General features: G+C 37.7%; 2 protein-coding genes across 2 annotated transcripts; both read right to left on the bottom strand.

The window, feature by feature from the left end:
- Nucleotides 1-216: 216 nt before the first annotated feature.
- On the bottom strand, nucleotides 217-878 carry LOC120781780. Its single transcript, XM_040114008.1, has 3 exons — nucleotides 611-878; nucleotides 385-538; nucleotides 217-323 (listed from the first exon to the last, which is right to left on the bottom strand). Exons 1-3 carry the CDS (start codon nucleotides 866-868, stop codon nucleotides 217-219), a joined length of 519 nt encoding a protein of 172 aa, XP_039969942.1. The 5' UTR covers nucleotides 869-878.
- Nucleotides 879-18,589: 17,711 nt separating this feature from the next.
- Nucleotides 18,590-20,437, bottom strand: LOC120781527. The gene is made up of 2 exons (XM_040113749.1): nucleotides 18,926-20,437; nucleotides 18,590-18,844 (listed from the first exon to the last, which is right to left on the bottom strand). The coding sequence occupies exon 1, from the start codon at nucleotides 19,913-19,915 to the stop codon at nucleotides 18,932-18,934; it is 984 nt and encodes a 327-aa protein (XP_039969683.1). The 5' UTR covers nucleotides 19,916-20,437; the 3' UTR covers nucleotides 18,590-18,844; nucleotides 18,926-18,931.
- Between the last annotated feature and the right edge of the window lie 200 nt (nucleotides 20,438-20,637).

Raw genomic sequence — 20,637 nt, 5'->3', positions numbered from 1 at the left:
AGCTTAGTAGTCGAAGTATACAACAAGCTTAGAAGTCTAATTATAGAAAAAGCTTACTGAAAGAATAGTTTTCTGAACATGCTTACAATAAGCTTAGTTTAGCAAAATGTTTATAAGCTTGTGAAAAATTTAAAATAGTAAGCGTTTTTAAATTGTTGTATTGTTATTTCTCATTTATTTCATTTCATTTGAGATTACTGTTGAGCTAATTTTTTTTTATTTATATTTTTCTTTGCTTTCTTGGCGGTTTTTGGCAAATTGGAAGAAAGACTTTGTGTTCCGGATGAATTCATCCTCTTCGATTCCAATAGAAATTGCAGCATCTGAAAAAATTGTGAAAATTAAATTAATATATACATTTCAAAAAAACATTTAAGTGTTTACTTCTAATTGATTTCGATGTACTTAGGCTGCGTACACTTTTATTTTGCTCCGTCCCTTTCCAGCACAGTTTTTCCGCCAGTTTATCGACCAATAATTTTCTCCAACAATTTTTGGTAAAGTTGGGCTTTTTTCCAACAGTTTTGAGTTCCATTTCCTTTCATTAAAAATAAGAAAAAACAAATGATTGATTATCGAACAAATTAATTTAGTATTTTAATAAACTTACGAATGAAGCAAACAAATTTGGATCTTCCTGTAGCTGTTTTTCAAAATTTAAAATATCCTCCATTGTTTGAAATGGCTGTTGTGGGATGACCAATTCTATGTTATATCTTTGTTGTTTTATGTTATTTGCTTCACTAAAATCATTTTGACTGGAGCTGGTTGCAATATCCTCATCCTCATTATTCTTTTTTGCACTTAATAACAAACTAACAACTTCACTAGACTCATTACGAACACACTGTTTTATTTTATATGGCATTTTAAATTATTTTAAGATATTATGTTCACTCTCACCTTATTCACTTCGTATAAAATTTTACAATGACAATGAAAAATATGAAGACGCTAACAACGGCGCGACAGAATAACGGTAATCGAAACAGTAAACTTTGGAAACAATTACAATCATATTTGTTATGTTGTTACTATGTGAATCATTTTTCAAGCACGTTTATAAAAGTATTATTATTTTATAATTAAATAAACCTTTCATAAATATGATTATTAAATGTTTTCGAAAAATCACTACAATAAGCTTATTCTATAACTCTATTGCCGTTCGCTTATGGAAAGGTTTATTGGGATATTATATGATTATTGTACAACGGATTATTCGTAAGTAATTGTGAGTTAATTAGCCAATAGTTAGTAAAAATAAATATGTGGCAAATACCAGATGAAACGTTTACCAATTTCGGTGCATAGTTTTAGGCTAGTCCAGTAGTTTTTACCTTTTGCTTAATTTAAAGAACGCAAATATAATTTGGTTCTTGTATTGGATAACAATAAATCAGAAAAAAATCGTAATAGGTTGCCTTACATTTACTGAGAAACTTTTAGGAGGTGCAACAGCCTCTTCACTCAATCATCCCACCGCACTTCAACTTCCGGGCAATCTCCGTGAAAAGCACTTTCGTGTATAAACAAGTTTTTTATTTTAATTTTTGTAAATATTTAAAATTATTGAATTTATCGAAATTATTTCTTTCACACTTTATTTCTTTACTTCGCTCTAGGGTTGCCGGGCGTAATACTCAAATAAAGCTTAAAAAATGTTGAAAAGAATTTTTTTATAGTTAATAAATAAAAAAGAATCACGTGAAAATACAAATAAAGAAAACGCTATCGTTAAACAATCTTTCATATTTGGTGTTTAAGTGTTGTTTTTCCTCATATTTGTAAACAATCTAACTTTTTCAACGATGAGTGTGCTAAGTGATTTTTAAATTAATAAATTTAGCTAAAAAATAAGAAAATAAAAGTGAAATGTGAACTTATTTTAATGTTTAGAGTGTATATTTAAATATACAAAGTGAAAAATGGGAAAAAGTTGAGTAAAACATTGAGAAATACTATGTGTTATTGATACAAATTTTTTAATTTTTAATGGGAAATATTTTAAAAATATAAGAGTTAGTAACGTTATTTTGGACTCCAGCAGCAAAAAAAAAATGCCGCAAACTACGCGAAAACAGTGTGAGAAACACAGCACTCAACATGCACAGCGATATAATGGGGCCTTGGCAGTCTGCACAACCTAACGATGACTTAACGACAAGAAATTTCAAATTGCATCCCAAAAATTTATTATTTATTTATAAGAGGTTCAATATTGTTTGCGTTGCAAAAAACAAAAAAAAAAATACGAATTAACGACGCACAGTGTTGCGAAACCGGAATTTTTTGGAAATCATATTGCCTAAACTGTAATTTTAATTGTATCGATGAGAAACTTCTACAGATTAGTCAGAATGAAATCCTAAACAGAATGAGTGAAAAAAAATTTACACCGAAAAAAATTGTTGGGTAAAATTTTCAACAAAAGTCAAAAAAAAAGTTGTTCGAAAAATTTACCAAAAAAAATTATTTTAATTCTTCTTTTATTTCTGATAAATACCCTATGAATAGTTTCTTAAATAAAGTATGGGGTGGTCCGAACAAGAATTATAAACGTCAAATTTTCATGATTTTTCGATATTTGTTGAAAAACTCTGAAAGTTTATATAAACCAAAATCTATTTCATTTCTTATTTGAAAGGTGGCAATTAAAGCTTTAATTTGATACCGGTTTGAAATCAATAGCTTCAATTTTAAGAGAGTTATGCTCATTTTTGTGGAGTGCTAGAATAGATGTAGAATAAAAAAAAAATTTGAAGATACTATTTTATAACACTGCCGTATTTTATTGCATTCTACAGAAAAATTACAAATTATCAGTCATCTACCAATAAGTTCATTGCTTCCTCTGATAAATTCAGGTGTTTCTTCTCCTTCAGTATTCTCCTACTTGTGATTGCGGGATCAGAATTGGCGAGCAGATAATGTAATATGTCTTCACAATTGTCTTTTCTTGATGTTTTCCTCGCATGGTAAAGCCTTGTGTTTCTGAAGTCCTTTTTTCTTGCTTCCAATGCTTCTTCTGATAGTTGCCCAATGGGGACCAAAAATGAACGAATTATTTCAGCTCCATGAATAAGAACCTTGTGGACAGTTGGTGGCATATAATGCCACGAATATTTCTTTACATAGAGACCAGCAGTTTCTTTTCCGTACTTAGAGAAGTTATCGCAGTCTATCTTATATCCAGAAGTTACTGCTTAAAGAATACTAGAAAACCTTCTTATAAGTTCGGTATCTACTCCTGTGGCCTGAGCGGTTTCCTCAGGATCACTAAAGAATTTCCTTGCTGTGTTACCGTCATTAGTTATTCCACTTCCTTGTTTCACAACATCGACAGTCATTTGGAGCTGACCTTTCAGATTTTGTTGAACTTCCTTTTTTCTTTGATCTCTAATAATCTTCTCATCTTCACTGAGCTTAGTTCTCTTTGTTTCCCCTGCCTTGCGCACAGTGATTTGATAAGCAATGTTCAGTAGGGTTTCCATAAATCTTATTTTACAATGTAATGTTGATAATCCAAATCTATAAGCTTCCTAATTGGGTGTCCTTTTAACAATTTTGTCCAATTGATTCATTTCACTGGGCTTTGCGTGGCAAATGTAACACGTTGCTGCAGACTTGTTATCTGATAAAGAATTACAGACTTTTCCATCAACCATTGTTTCCTCCAATTTATGTTCTACTTTAAATTGTAATCCGCTTATATTGATAATCGTTTCGTGTATACTATTTATTTGTTCTTTCATGAGATCATCCTGTTGCTTTGTATACCTGCAGTCTCCTTAGCATATTCAAACTTGATTGGTCTGCAATATCTGGTTGATGATGGTATTGGATTCTCCCATACTTGTTCTTTATTGCATGAAAGAACTAAAGGAACCATAGATATAGTGAACAAGCTACTATATACTGTACTCGATTTTCATCTTCACCGATTCAAGACAATTCTGAATCGGTATTAGGAATCAAAAAATAAAATCTGGGCAATTTCTGGGCACGTCTCCAAGCTACGTATGACGCAATTGTAGAATCTGAAGAATCAGATCTACCTGAAAATTTCAAATCTTCAGTATACTCCAAATATGAAAACTGCTTAGACCAATACGAAAAGACGAAGGCTATGATCTCCGATCCATTGAAATTAATTAAAGCAATTGCACCTACTCCACAACCGATAGTAGAGCTGCCACAAGTTCAAAGCCATGAGCTGAGTTCAGGCATCCACCTCAAGGTACCAGCATGTGACACTGAAATTCTTCATGGTGGTTATGAAAAATGACCGTCCTTCCGGGACGTGTTTACAGCATAAACCATACAAAATTATCACAAGTGCAAAAATTGTATCATCTCCGATACAAAATATGAGGTCAAGCAGGCGTAATAGTCAAACAGTTCGCTCTTAATGACGAAAATTTCAATTATGCGCGGGAAGCTCTAAAAGCTCGCTACGAGAACGAAATAATGTTAGTCGACAAACAAGTGACCAGATTAATGAATTTACCAAAAATTCAGAAAGACACAAGTGAAGAATTTATAAGACTTCAGTCCACTGTTTCAAATTGCTTGTCGGTTCTAGCGACACAAAATATTCCCACAGACAATCGGGACCCCATTCTGGTAAATATATGCACATCCGCATTACAAGAAATATCGTTACTTTTGTGGAAGCAATCGCTCTCATCTCGAAGAAAGTGCCCAACGTGGCAACAAATGAAAGATTAACCACCCAAAATGAAATTGCGGAGAGGGTAGATAAAAAATGGTCAGAACTAAAAACGTTCAACACGACCTAAAACGAAGCTTCATAAGCTTAACATATATCTATATATATAAAATTAAGTGGCAAAACTTCCTATTCGCATACTCCTCCTAGACGGCGACATCGGCTGGCCCGATTTCAATGAAATTTTCAGGGGTGATTGGGGTCTGTTTGGAGGGTGCACATAAGAAATTTAATGTGCACGTTTTGCAAAAAAAAAAAAAAAACAAAAAAGAAACAACTGGCGGATGTTTACAATTAATAAACAACATTGACATCGCATGTTGATCGTTTTTGCCTGTCATTCGTTCTTTCTATGGATGACTGTCAAGCTAACAAGACATACAGAACGTAAGTGTTTCGAATGCACTGAGTGTATAAAAAAAATGTTTCAACATTGTGTGTATTTTTCTCAGATTTCAACGTGATTAACATTCTGCGTACAACTCAAAGCAAGTGAGTATTGTTGTTGTTTCATATGTAATGCCATGCGGTTCGATTGTCGCTTGAAAAAGCGCGGTGTGTGTAAAAAAAAGTGTTTCAGCATTGTGTGTTTTTTCCAGATTTAATTCCATCCATTTGCTACATTTATTCGAACCGATTTTGTGTTTTTCTGCTGACCGTGCAACACACACAAAGCAAGTGAGTATTGTTATTGTTTCGTAAGTGCTTCCATGCGGTTCGCAAATACACTGTTGGTGGGTCTTATTGCATATATGTGTGTGGGTAAAATACATAGTTTAAGATGTAGTTTTAGGTTAATTTTTCCATTTTTATTTATATACTTCAAATATGCATATTTTTATTGATGTACTTCAAATATCCATACTCTAGCACGACCACCGGGGACAACCCTAACTACCTTTTTCGAGTTGTGTGAAAACGATGAATTTGCAAGAACATTGCTATATTCCGAAATACCACAATATTTCACTTGCAATCCATCATCGAAAACATTTCAACGACGAAAGCAAGGGGAGCGTGTTGACGGTTATCCAAATGTCCGTAAAACCGTGGCCATAAGACGCATTTACACCATCCATCCGAACAACGCCGAATGTTTTTATTTGCGTCTGCTATTAGTCAACGTGACCGGACCAAGATCATTTGATGATTTGAAAACTGTTGACGGTCAGTTGTGTGCGACGTATCGTGAAGCATGTCAGCGATTGCATTTGTTAGAAGATGATATGCATTGGGACACCGCACTTCATGACGCATCACTCACATCTCATCCAAAACAAATACGCGTACTATTCGCCATAATAATATCTACATGCCTTCCGTTAAATCCGCAATAACTGTGGAATAAGTACAAAGACTGCATGACCGAGGACTTATTAATTTTGGCGCGTAATCGAGCATCGGATGCAGACTTGCTATATACATTACAAATGTATAATTCTGCTTTGATATTGGTTGAAGATCTGTGCCTTACAATTGCGAATAAGCCATTAGTGCAACTTGGCATTACTGCGCCCAGTCATTGACCATGAGCTTCAACGTGAACTACAATAGGATTGCAATGAATTGCGTGCTTTCATACAAGCTAACATTACCAAATTGAATATTCAGAAGAAAAATGCTTATGATAAGATTATTCGAGCGGTTGACAATAACGCCGGTGGATTCTACTTTCTTGATGCGCCCGGTGGTACAGGGAAAACGTCTCTGATCTCTTTGATTCTTGCTACTATACGGTCACAGCAGAAATTTGCGCTGGCAATTGTTTCGTCAGACATCGCTGCTACTCTACTTGGTGGCGGCCGAACAGCACATTCTGCGTTGAAATTACCGTTGAACATCCAAGTCGTTGAAACACCAACGTGCAACATATCGAGGAATTCAACAATGGCAAAAGTTTTGCGAGGAGCTGGAATAGTTCTATGGGATGAGTGCCAAATGGCTAACAAAAAGTCATTAGAAGCATTCAATAGAACAATGCAAGATTTACGCCAAAAGCAACAAATTTTTGGCGGAGCATTAGTCTTATTATCCGGCGATTTTCGGCAAACTTTGTCAGTCATTCCTCGATCAACTCCTGCCGACGAAATAAACGTATGTTTAAAATCGTCAGTTTTGTGGAGACATGTTCAAAGGCTGACTCTTACCATCAACATGCGAGTCCAATTGCAAAATTATCGATCCGCAGCGGCGTTTTCGAAGCAGTCGTTCGACATTGGCGAAGGCAAAATACCAATCGATGATACCGGTTTGATCACATTGCCGAACAACTTTTGTACACTTTTACAATCGAAAGAAGAATTGATTGAAAGTGTATTTCCGAATATTGTTCAACACTATCAACGCCACGATTATTTAAGTGAACGCGCAATATTGGCACCGAAAAATGTACACGTCAACGAAATCAATTTTGCCATTCAAGAAAAACTGCCAGGAGAAGCTACAACATATATGTACATCGATTGATAGCGTTTTAAATCAAGATGAAGTAGTCAATTATCCAACTGAATTCTTGAATTCTTCGGATCCCCCCGGTCTGCCACCGCATCGTTTGGTCCTGAAAGTCGGTTCACCCATTATACTTCTACGAAATCTGAAGCCACCGACTTTGTGTAATGTCACAAGACTTTCAGTCAAAAAATTGTGGCCAAATTTGATTGAAGCAACAATACTAAATGGCAAGGCAGCAGGCCACTCTCTTTGTACTCTTACCACGCATTCCCATGATTCCAACGGACATGCCGTTTGAATTTAAGCGCTTGCAGTTCCCAGTACGTCTTGCCTTTGTGATGACCATCAACAAATCGCAAGGGCAAACGTTCCAAGTGTGCGGCGTCAATTTGGAAGAACCGTGATTCTCCCACGGCCAATTGTTCGTGGCATGCTCGAGAGTGGGAACACCAAGGTGCTTATTCATTTACGCGCCAGGTGGAAAAACCAAAAATGTTGTATACCAATATGTTTTATAAATGTGTTATAAATTATAATTGTAAATTACAACAATAAATAAAACACAAAGTAAAAACCCTTAAGAGTTTTAATCGATTTAGGTGTAGCGAAACGCACAGGGTAACAGCTAGTGTATGTATAAAATCTAATCTACCTTCGTAAAGGAATTATATGTGCAATACATCAACTTGAACAAAATTCCAATTATAATTTAATTTTTTTAATTAAGAAATAAAATAAAATACGAGCATCTTTATGTTGCTTTTTCATTCGCGGCTGAGCTAGTTTTGATTCAAACTTAAGGCCCAATCCATGCTTCATAATTAACTGAACACACTGTCTAGTGATTGGTAGGCCTAATTCAACTTTTATCTGCCTCCAACTCATGTCTTCGCTAATTGCTAAGTGATGAATTCGTCTCTTGGTCCGCTTATCAACTGCTGATAACCGACCAGTACCCTATATAACACCACAGTTTTGAGGAATTTTCAAATAATTTGAAACTGTATTACGATGTCGGTTCACTGACTCTGCAGTTCGTACAATGCTTATGCCAGCTTCGTTCATTCCAATTATCCTACCCCGCTCTTCATCCGATAGTTCTGTACCACTTGGCATTTTAAGTATATAACTATTCCAAAATAATAAATTATGTTTCTACGGATTATATTTAATACCTATACCTTACTAATTTTCCAATTTTTCACTTTAGTTAAAAAATAAACTTTATATGTTGTCTCTTCATCTGCCAGAGCACAAATGGATGAATTTGCACATATAATTATTTTCTATGAAAAATACCAATTTCAATGACATTTTCAATTAACGATAATACAAATGAAACGAATGAAAGAATGTTAAATCTTATATAAAAACAAAATATGTGAACGACGAATACTGCATACTGGAAAAAAATTTACCGTTATTAACTCACGAGTTAAATTGCAACAAAAATTTGCACATATAATTCTTTTACGAAGGTATGTGAAATAAATTAATAAACTAATAAATTAAACATTAATAAACCTGAAACAAAAAATTAAAAAAAATAATAATAATAATAAAAACCAAAAAAGCCAACCAACAAAGGAAAGCCAACCAACGAAGGGAAATTTGCAACTACACAACAACAAACAAAAGGAAAGGAAACAGAGAAGAACCAAATTGGACGCAGTGGCATATACTACCCCCCATATCTTAACCGTATATAAAGCCCTCAAAGACCCTTGAAGCGGCACAAAGTGAGTGTATCTGTTGAAAATGTAACAAGTAAAATATTTCCTAAGAGGGCTTTCTCCGAAAATGTAATACGAATAAGTTATATATTCCATATGAATACACTATATTGTATATGTAACACACTATATATAACTACTGAAACATGAAATCCATTTTGTAAAATGAGTCTTGAATAAGCTGCCGAACTAAGAACTCTGCCAACAGTATCGACTCCATCTATTATTTTAAATAATTTGTACTTATTTCCATATATGTATGTTGAGAATTACAGTTTATCTTTCTAAAAACTGTATAGGATCCTGTTAATTTTAATAGAACGGTTGCTACCCAACTGTATGAACTTACAGTTGATTTCCGGGAAACCGAAAACAGTTTGGTACATTACTTATGTACATCCAAATATATGTATGAACAGTATATAGTATAATATAATGGGCTGTCAAAAAAGTCTTGCGGTATTTTTATTGAATTTTTTTTTTTATTGAAATTGAAATGAAATTTTGATGACTCCAATTCAGCGATTTTATCGCAATTTTCGACGACAGGCCTTCCAGAGCGTGGCGCATCTTCGACCACCTCTACACAAGAACGAAACCATCGTTATGCGGTGGAAATGGAAACTGTATCGGGTCCATAAACTGCACAAATTTTATTGGCGGCTTTAGATGCATTTTTGCCTTTATCGTAGTAATACTAAAAAATATGCCGTATTTTCTCTTTTTTTTTGCTCCATGTTTGCGACGCTATAACTCACGAACGACTTAAAAGAAACGAGAATCAATCAAACACGTGTTAGTGAAATGAGCTTTCCAAAAAGGCATAGCATGACCCGATGCGACGAATAAAACTAGAACCACGCGCTTTCAGCGCCAACTAGCGAAAATACCGCAAGACTTTTTTGACAACCTAATATAATTACTAGAGGACCCGTCCACGCTTCACTGTGGCTGATACATGGATAATACTACTACTACCATCTATATGATTTCTATTAGTTGGATTATAACAATTAGTTAATGAGATATAGGTAGTATTTTTGTGAAGCAACTTGTGTTAGTTTACAAAAAAAATGGATCATAAAGCATTTCGTGTGTAAATAAAGCATTGCTTATTTGGGGAAAATACTGTTGAATTTGGGCTCAAGGAAATCCACCGCTGAAAAGATATTTGCTAAGCCGGAAACAGGCGAAATGAGCAAAGTAGGTGCCTCGCAATCTAACAAAAACAACGAATAACTGATCCTGAAAAGTGTTTAAGTGCTCTCTTATCGGAATAAAGCCGAAACTTTTCGTCAGTGATAGAGACATAGCCACATCATTTCCCACTGGAGTCCCATCGACAGTCATTCTAGTGAACTGCACATGCTGAACCGGTTCTCAGGCGTGGAAAAACGAAAATGTCGGCTGGAAAAGTTATGACATCAGTCTTTTGGGATGCACGTGGTATAATACGTACTCAACGACTGATTACTGAGCCAGTTATAATCTATTTCACTGCGTATTTCGTTGCAGTTTATTTCTTCTATTCCAAATAATTAGCAATTGTATTATTTTTGAGGTATTTCTATTTAAAATTATACACAATAGCTTATTATTCGAAATATAATTTTTGTATTTATGAATTGTATTAAGCTTTGACATAAAGAGGTAAAAGGTATCATATGTCCTTACCCTGGTTCTTAGCTATCTCCCCACCAATTTTCAGCCAAATCGGTTCAGCCGTTCTTGAGTTATAAATGGTGTAACTAACAACAACTTTCTTTTATATCAGTGGTCGGCATGAGAGGATCTGTCACTGTGTTGGTGAGCACGAAAAAAAAGTAGCCCAGTGAGAAATTGGAATTAAATTTAAGCAAATTTTATAAATAATTATTAGTATAATGAAATTTAACAAAATGTCTTTTAAGGATATTATTCCCTATTATCTTTAAAAGACTTGGAACATAAAAGGCATTGCATGGCACCAAAGGCATTTAGAATCATAAAATATTTCTCGCAGGGCATATTTGGTTTTGCGCTATAGTCTTGCGTGATGTTAATTCGTTGCTGGCTCGACAACGACTGAACGACAGAGCGTAAGCGTACGTGTGAAGTTAGTTTGCACAATTGTGTTAAGAAATGCCGACCACTGTTTTATATATACTCGTATGTGGGACCGACAGACGAACGCAAGACAACTAGAAGTGGACGTAACCTTTAACACCTATTAAATGCGACACTACAAACTTGACGAACAGAATAACTAAAAGACGAAGATAAGAATAAAACGGACGGTAGCGCGTACTTCGAAAGGAGTCAGTCGATATACGGTCATCAAACCAATAAGACCATTTTAAATATTTTATAATAAATAGAATTATTAAATAAATTTAATTAAATCAATTAAAACTAATCGACTTTGATTTAATCCAAATCTACATATGTATATAGATATGCAACTTTCGTCATTTTTTCTTAAATAAGAACCTTCTCCTAATAATAACAAATACAACAAAAAAAGAATTAGTGAAATCAGTTCAGCCATTCACGCGTGATGCCGTGAGCAAGGGAAAAAGGGATTCATTTATACATATATATACACTATAGATTATTCAATAAATATGTATATGAATAAATAGAATAACCTGTTTTTTTTATTTTTTGAACAAACCATAAAATTTGAAAATGTATGACGTCACGACTTGTGACAAGGACGGGGGGAGGGGTTAAACGTCCTTAAATTCGTGTGACGAAATTTATGGATGGCCCCTAAGCATGTTTACTGGGGATCGCGACTAACGACAGCTAAAGAGCGAGACTTATTCCAGGAAGCTCAAGAAACCGGGTGTGAGTTTGTATCGACCGGAACACCAACTTACAGGCCAACAGACACCAACAAAATACCAGATGTAACAGGCCTCTTTATAACCAAGAAGATATCTCGAAATTTCATAGAAATAGAAGGTAGGTTAGATCTAAGCTCTGATCACTCCCTATTATATTTAACACTAAGTGAAACAGTCATTAACAGAGATCTTCGTCTGAAGCTATCAATTTTCCTTCTTCTTAATTGGCGTAGACACTGCTTACGCGATTATAGCCGAGTTAACAATAGCGCGCCATTCGTTTCTTCTTTTCGCTACGTGGCGTCAAATGGATATTCCGAGCTTAGCCAGGTCCTTCTCCACCTGGTCCTTCCAACGGAGTGAAGGTCTTCCTCCTCTTCTGCTTCCCCCGAATCGAATACTTTCAGAGCTGGAGTGTTTTCGTCCATCCGGACAACATGACCTAGCCGCTGTCTTTTAATTCGCTGAACTATGTTAATGTCGTCGTATATATCGGACAGCTCATCCTATTTCATTGCCTACTCAGTCCGAAGTAGCACCTGTTGGAAAGAGTTATCCTGCGTTGGATTTCCAGGCTTACATTGTTGGTGGTGTTTATGCTGGCTCCAAAATAAAAGAAAATATCTACAACTTCAAAGTTAAGACTGTCAACAATGACGTGAGAGCCAAGTCGCGAGTGCGACGACTGTTTGTTTGATGACAGGAGATATTCCGTTTTGCCCTCGTTCACTGCCAGACCCATTTCCTGTGCTTCCTTGTCCAGCCTGGAGAAAGCAGAACTAACGGCGCGAGTGCTGAGGCCGATGATATCAATATCATCGGCGTACGCGAACAGCTGTACACTCTTTTAAAAGATGGTACCTACTCGATTAAGTTCTGTAGCTCGAATTACTTTCTCCAGCAGCAGGTTGAAGAAGTCGCACGATAGGGAATCGCCTTGTCTGAAACCTCGTTTGGTATCGAACGGCTCGGAAAGGTCTTCCCCGATCCTGACGGAGCTTTTCGTGTTGCTCAACGTCAGTTTACACAGCCGTATTAGTTTTTCGGGGATACCAAATTCGGACATCGCGGCATAAAGGCAATAAAGGCAGCTTCTCTTCTTGCTGTCGAAATCAGCTTTGAAATCGACAAAGAGGTGGTGTGTGTCGATTCTCCTTCCACTGGTCTTTTCCAAGATTTGGCGCATGGTGATTATCTGGTCGGTTGTTGATTTTCCGGGTCTAAAACCACACTGATAAGGTCCAATCAGTTTGTTGACGGTGGGCTTTAATCTTTCACACAATACGCTCGATAGAACCTTATACGCGCTGTTGAGGCGGCTTATCCTACGGTAGTTGGCGCAGATTGTGGGGTCTCCCTTTTTGTGGATTGGGCATAGCACACTTAAATTCCAATCGTTGGGCATGCTTTCGTCCGACCATATTTTGCAAAGAAGCTGATGCATGCTCCTTATCAGTTCCTCGAAGCCGTGTTTGAATAGCTCGGCCGGTAATCCAACGGCCCCCGCCGCTTTGTTGTTCTTCAGACGGGTAATTGCTATTCGAACTTCTTTGTGGTCGAGCAATGGAACGTCTGCTCCATCGTCATCGATTGGAGAATCGGGTTCACCTTCTCCTGGCGTTGTACTTTCACTGCCATTCAGCAGGCTGGAGAAGTGCTCCCTCTATAATTTTAGTATGCTCTGGGCATCGGTGACTAGATCACCACTGGGGCTTCTACAAGAGTATGCTCCGGTCTTGAAACCTTGTGTAAGCCGCCGCATTTGCTCGTAGAATTTTCGAACATTACCCCTGTCGGCCAGCTTATCAAGCTCTTCGTACTCACGCATTTCGGCCTATTTCTTTTTCTATCTGCAAATGCGTCTCGCTTCCCTATTCAAATCTCGGTATCTATGCCATCCCGCACGTGTTGTGGTCGATCGTAACGTTGCGAGGTAGGGAGCCCGTTTTCTCTCCGCTGCAGCACGGCACTCCTCGTCGTACCAGTCGTTCTTTCGCATTTTCAGAAAACCAATGGGTTCGGTTGCATCTGTACGTAAGAAGTTTGAAATGCTGTCCCACAGTTCCCTTATACCGAGTTGTTGACGAGTGCTCTCAGGAGTAGGAGTATAAGTCGAGTAGAAAATCGTTCGGCTGTCTGTTGTGATTGCAGCTTCTCGTCGTCGAACCTTCCTTGTGTTTGTGGACGTGCGTTTTTTGCTGCACAGATTCGGGTGCGAATCTTGGCTGCAACAAGATAGTGGTCCGGAGCGCACGCACGTCTGGAACACTGGACACGTGTCTTCCATCTTTTACAACATGATCGATCTGGTTGGTGGCTTTTCGATCCGGAGACATCCAGGTAGCTTGATGTATTTTCTTGTGCTGGAATCTTGTACTACAGATAACCATATTTCGGGCCCTGGCGAAGTCGTTCAGCCTCAACCCATTTTGGGGATGTTTCGTCGTGGAGGCTGAACTTACCGACCGTAGTGCCAAAGATATCTTCTTTGTCCACACTGGCGTTAAAGTCGCCAAGCACGATTTTGACATCGCGGCGGGGGCAGCTCTCATTAGCGCGCTCCAAGCGCTAATAGAAGGCATCTTTGGTCACATCGTCTTTCTCTTCCGTCGGGGCGTGGGCGCAAATCAACGATATGTTAAAGAACGTCGCTTTGATGCGGATTGTGGCCTGACGTTCATTCACCGTAGTGAACGACAATACTCGGCGACGGAGTCTCTCTCCCACCACGAATCCCACACCAGACTTGCGCTCCTTTATATGGCCGCTGTAGTAAGTGCCACAAGGACCTACTCGTCTCTGTCCTTGTCCCACCCATCGCTTTTCTCGGACGGCGGTGATGTCAGGCTTTATTTTCGCGAGGACATCAACCAGCTGGGAGCGGCACCTTCCCAATTAAGGGACCGGACATTCCAGTTGCATGCCCTAATAACGTAGTCCTTATTTTGTTTGCCATGGTCGTCATCAAAAGGGGGGTTTCTCATCCGAGGCTTGTTGCTTTCTTTCATTGGGGGTGTTTTTTTACGTGGCGGGTCCCAAACCCAGCGCACAACCCTGTGTACGGGATGTTTCGCCTTCTCACATTAGCTCCCCTTCGAACGGATGTTCTTAGGCTACCCAGAGGATACTTGGTCAAAAACCGGAAGTCGTGAGCTGCTTGAGCCATGTGTAAAAGAATCGTTTCTGGCCACTCCTAAGTGAATGGCGACCAGAGAACTTTCCTCACTTGCGTGAACTTCTACACATGACTCCATCCTCCGTTCAAACAAATACTTCAGACTAAAATAAAGTGTCCGAAAATCACAACAATTGAACAACTACCACTCGACAAAACCAACCTTAATAAGGCAACAGCAGAATTAAAACGAGAAATTGCTCATATTAAGAATGAGTCAATTAATAAATATTTATCCCAACTATCCGCTGACAAAAAAGATGATTACTCACTCTGGAAAACTACTAAGTATCTGAAACGTCCAACAAGTCACGTTGCACCACTAAAAATTGCTTCCAATACATGAGCTAGAAGTGATTGTGATAAAGCTAATGCATTTGCAAAACACCTAGCTGAAGCCTTTCGTCCAAACAAGTATAGTGAAATCGCGTTCCTCAGTAGTATTCAACAGGACCATGCAACAATCCCAGCAATCACCATTTGTGAACTTGAAAGTGAAATTAAAACGCTTAAAGTTAAGAAAGCAGCTGGATTCGATCTAATTACAGCTGAAGTGTTAAAGGATCCTCACGTAGTCTCGTTACATAGACAAATTTCACACCTTCCACAATCCTCAATAATTTTTGAAAAATTAATTTATCCAAGATTAAAACCTACTTGTATAATCGACGAAAAGCGTTCGACAAGATATGGCACGAAGGCCTTATGCAAAAACTAAAATCATGCCTTCCGATTGAGTATTGTGCTCTTCTAGATTCGTATATCGCCGGGTAGATTTTTCCGTGTAAAACAAGAAAATGAATTTCCCAAACTAAAAGAAATTGAAGCAGGCGCTCCTCTGGGAAGTATCTTAGGTCCACTTTTACCGTTACTTACCGTTAGCACCAAACAGTATGACTGACTGTCACTTTTGCTGATTACACCGCAATACTGCAAGCTGCGCTAAACCTGCAAAATGCAATCGACTCTGTAGTAAGTTGGACTAAAAAATGGAGAATAAAACTAAACGGTGGCAAATCGGTTTATATAAATTTAACAAACAAAAGAATCACTTATCAATAATCCTATAAGTATTCTAGATGTCTGCATACCATATGCAAATACGACTAAATATCTTGGCATCACGCTCGATGCTAGATTACGTGGGAAAGAGCATATAAAAATAACATGGATTGAACTTAATAAATATGAAATTATCGAAAATGAAAAGTCTAATTGGGCGACGGTCAAACCTGTCCATACACAACAAATTACTTCTTTATAAACAAATAATCAAGCCGGTAGGGTCATATGGTGCGAAATCAGGTGGATGTGCCAATGAAAGCAGTATTAATATTATACACCGTTTTCAAAACAAGGTGCTAAGAGGCATAGTAAATGCTCCTTGGTACGGTAGAAATTCTGATATTCATCGAGACCTAAGGAATAAGGAGTCAGGCAGATGCCCACTACAAAAGGCTTAATGCACATGTGAACGAGGAGGCGAGACATCTTCAGTTAGACACATGCCGATTTAGTCGATTATGTCGAAAAAAAACACATAGTTTAGTTGAAAGCTAAAATGTAAAGAAATTAATTATATACCATGTACTATGTATGAATATTGTAATTATTTTTTATATAATTTGTTTTTAAGTTATTCGAATCAAACTTCTCGTTAGTTTTTGAAACTAATTGTAGTGATATCAAATATTGTTAAGTTGTTAAAGTTTTAAAACTAAAAAAAAAAAACAAAAAAAAAATATTTGAATATGTAAAGTACTCCTTTCGCCGCAGGGAGCCTCTGCCCGCGCTTTAAAAAAATTTCCCTGGTCGAGCCAATACCCGGGGTGACTGAAGTACTTTCGGGAAGTACTCCTTTCTGCGTTGGCGGCTCTCGGCAGCGCTCTAAAAGAAATAACCCTGGTCGAGACAATACCCTGGGTTACTGAAAAAATTTTTGGTAGTACTCTTTTAAAAACATAATCCTGATCGAGCCAATACCCGGGATAACCTTAGTATTTTATTACATTATATTATTATGTAATATTACTTTATGTTTATTGAATTTAAATAAGACAAGTAAGGAAGGGCTAAGTTCGGGTGTAACCGAACATTTTATACTCTCGCACGATAAAGTGATAATCTAGATTTCATTATCAGTCATTTACATATTTTTCAAATACCGTAATTATGTAAAGTTTTATTCCGCTATCATCATTGGTTCCTAATGTATATATTATATAGAGAAGGCATCAGATGGAATTCAAAATAGCGTTATATTGGAAGAAGGCGTGGTTGTGAACCGATTTCACCCATATTTTGCACATATCATCAGGGTGTTAAGAAACTATAACATACCGAATTTAATTGAAATCGGTTGAGTAGTTCCCGAGATATGGTTTTTGATCCATAAGTGGGCGACGCCACGCCCATTTTCAATTTAAAAAAAAAGCCTGGGTGCAGCTTCCTTCTGCCATTTCTTCCGTAAAATTTAGTGTTTCTAACGTTTTTTGTTAGTCGGTTAACGCACTTTTAGTGATTTTCAACATAACCTTTGTATGGGAGGTGGGCGAGGTTATTATCCGATTTCTTCCATTTTTGAACTGTATATGGAAATGCCTGAAGAAAACGACTCTGTAGAGTTTGGTTGACATAGCTGTAGTAGTTTCCGAGATATGTACAAAAAACTTAGTAGGGGGCGGGGCCACGCCCACTTTTCCAAAAAAATTACGTCCAAATATGTCCCTCCCAAATGCGATCCTTTGTGCTAAATTTCACTTTAATATCTTTATTTATGGCTTAGTTATGACACTTTATAGGTTTTCGATTTCCGCCATTTTGTGGGCGTGGCAGTGGGCCGATTTTGCTCATCTTCGAATTTTGCCTTCTTATGAAGCCAAGGAATACGTGTACCAAGTTTCATCATGATATCTCAATTTTTACTCAAGTTACAGCTTGCACGGACGGACGGACGGACAGACGGACGGACGGACAGACAGACATCCGGATTTCAACTCTACTCGTCACCCTGATCACTTTGGTATATATAACCCTATATCTGACTCTTTTAGTTTTAGGACTTACAAACAACCGTTATGTGAACAAAACTATAATACTCTCCTTAGCAACTTTGTTGCGAGAGTATAAAAATATCCAAATGCGTGGATATATTGTTTATACTAATTTTAATTTGAAATATAATTTATAGACACTGTCGGGGTATGTCGACGGATGGGGCCGATTGCGTTTAATTAAAAGATATTCGTTTAGTTTTAACGTTATAAATTTCACTTTAATATATATTAGGGTATATATGTATGTACTAGGGTATTTCACTTTAATATACATATATTAGGGTATATACATAATTATATATAAGTGCGTGTGTGTAACCAATAATGGTTAAGTGGGTTACTTGGAGATATAAATGCGTAATTCTATGTTAATTTATCTTATTAATGTAACCTGTTTCGAGTTCAATTTTCCTTATTCCTGGGTTGTTGCTGTTGATTCCCACGCTGTAGATGAGGTATGGATTCCTGGGTTGTACCCGTATTGTGTTGTGTTGTAGTTAGAGTTTGTACTTGACTTGTACTTTATATGGTAGTTGTTCACTTTGTTGTTAATTTAAAAATAGAGAGTTTTGTTTTATCACTTGTTTAATTAAACTTCACTTGTCTCCGTGTTCGCTTGTATTTTATTTGTTGTGTTGCTCCGTGTTCACTTGGATTGCTTTTAGTTCGCTGTGTTGGCGGGATAATAATAAGCCTTAAGGCAAAAAGCGCGGGAAAGTTATTTTCTTTTGTTTCTCCTTCTGTTCTGTTGAGTGAAGTTGGGGCGGTTGATATTCCTCTGCATTACGCCTCTATTACTTTATGTAATTTGTGGGAGTAATGCAGAGGAGTATTTGTTTGGATTAAACATCCCGGCCACCTTGCAGAATCTGTGAAATAATTGAGTATTAGTAGGGTAACATATTGGTTGAAAAATTTGAGATTGATTGGAGTAATTATCAGCAGTGTACTTAGGGTTAGATGGTGCCAGTAAGGGTCCAGCCAAATGCTGTATTCTGCGCCACCACTGTACCATTTTCGGGTTTAAAGAGTCCACTTCTGATAACTTGAAGGTATATATCCGCTCCAATCTCCAACGTTATCTCTTTGTTGCTGTGGAATTGAGGGTCAGCGAGAACTAAGTGTTCAAAGCGCATTTGCACATCGTCACTTAGATCTCGCTCATAGGGTTTTTTGGGTAAATTGTGGGTGATTACTGCGTTACATTCCAGACAAAACTTTGTGTCATTATTGGAGCTTATTTTGATGCTACAAATACGATACGTGTTGAGGTATGTAATTGGCAGTTTTAATTTTTTAACGAGTTCGGCCGCTATATTTGTAATTTTTAGGGTAGGGTTCAAAATGGCTCGAACTTTATACCATTCGCCATCGCATCTTAATCGGATCTTCAATGTGGGTACTAGGGTCTGCTTAGCCAGTAAGGATGGTAGTCGGGTCTCTATCGCAAGTGGATGTTTCTCAACAACATTGGCATCGTTGGTCGGGTATAGCCTCGGATGTCCGTGTAGGGATGAATGATGTTTCCCATGGCAAGTGGAACATCGATTTTTGCTTGTGCATCCTTCTGTCTTGTGCGACCTGGCTAAGCAATTAACGCAGTAGTGATGCTTTATTACTGCTTCGTATTTTTTGCTTATATTGTATGCCGAGTACGTAGCGCAAGTCACTAGACGGTGGTCTTTTTTGCATATTCCGCAAGCGACATGACGATGTGACGTGGGTTTTCTGTGATGTGAGATCGTTTTTCGGGTTGTGCGATCATCACATTCCTTTTCCTCACGAATAGTGGGAAGGGTCGACTTGAAACGCCGCATGCGTCGTGACATCGTTTCGTCTTCCGAAATTGGCGTAATGCTACGGGTTGCGCTACGGGACCGGATGGTAATGGTCGAGCTCATACGACGAGGTTTGGGTGAGTTGGTGATTGTTGGGGCCATTTCACTAAAAAAAGAAGAGAAAACTTGTATGTTATTCTGTATTTAATATCACAATTTTTGTGATGGGGCGGGTTATTGTGCCTTGAGCAGTTCGGATTTCAACCACTCGTGTCTTATTGTCTAAGCCGGGGAAGACCTTTTGGATTCGACCGAGCTTCCATTCATTGGGTGAAATATTTTCGTTTCTTATAACGACTAAGTCGTTAACTTCAATATTACGTTGTGGATATTTCCATTTGTATCGTTTGTGTAGCTCCTTAAGGTACTCTTCCTTCCATCTCTTACAAATGTGCTGGTAGAGTATTTTTAGTTTCTGCCATCTGTTAACGATGCTTAAGTTTGCATCCTCTAAATTGGGTTCGGCAGGGGTTAACAATGGGGTACCTATAAGGAAGTGTCCTGGAGTTAGAGGTTCCAAGTTTGATGAGTCGTCGCTTATGGGGCTTATTGGCCGAGAGTTTAAACAACTTTCAATGCGGGTCAATAGGGTAGCAAATTCTTCAAACGTGAATTTTTGTAGTTTTGCGATCTTTTTAGGTGGGTTTTTAGACTTTTACGCCTGCTTCCCATAATCCCACCCATATGTGGAGCTCCTGGTGGGTTGAAGTGCCATGAGATATTTTGATGGCTATGGAGAGATGTAATTTGAGTTCCGAAGTGTCTGTAATAATTCACGCCGATCTTTCATTAGCAACTGTGAAGCTCCTATAAAGTTTGTTCCG

This window comes from Bactrocera tryoni, unplaced genomic scaffold, assembly GCF_016617805.1.
Source record: "Bactrocera tryoni isolate S06 unplaced genomic scaffold, CSIRO_BtryS06_freeze2 scaffold_7, whole genome shotgun sequence".
Taxonomy (NCBI): Eukaryota; Metazoa; Arthropoda; class Insecta; order Diptera; family Tephritidae; genus Bactrocera; species Bactrocera tryoni.
The sequence above is the reverse complement of the archived record's forward strand: the minus strand, read 5'-3'. Positions and strand labels throughout refer to the sequence as shown.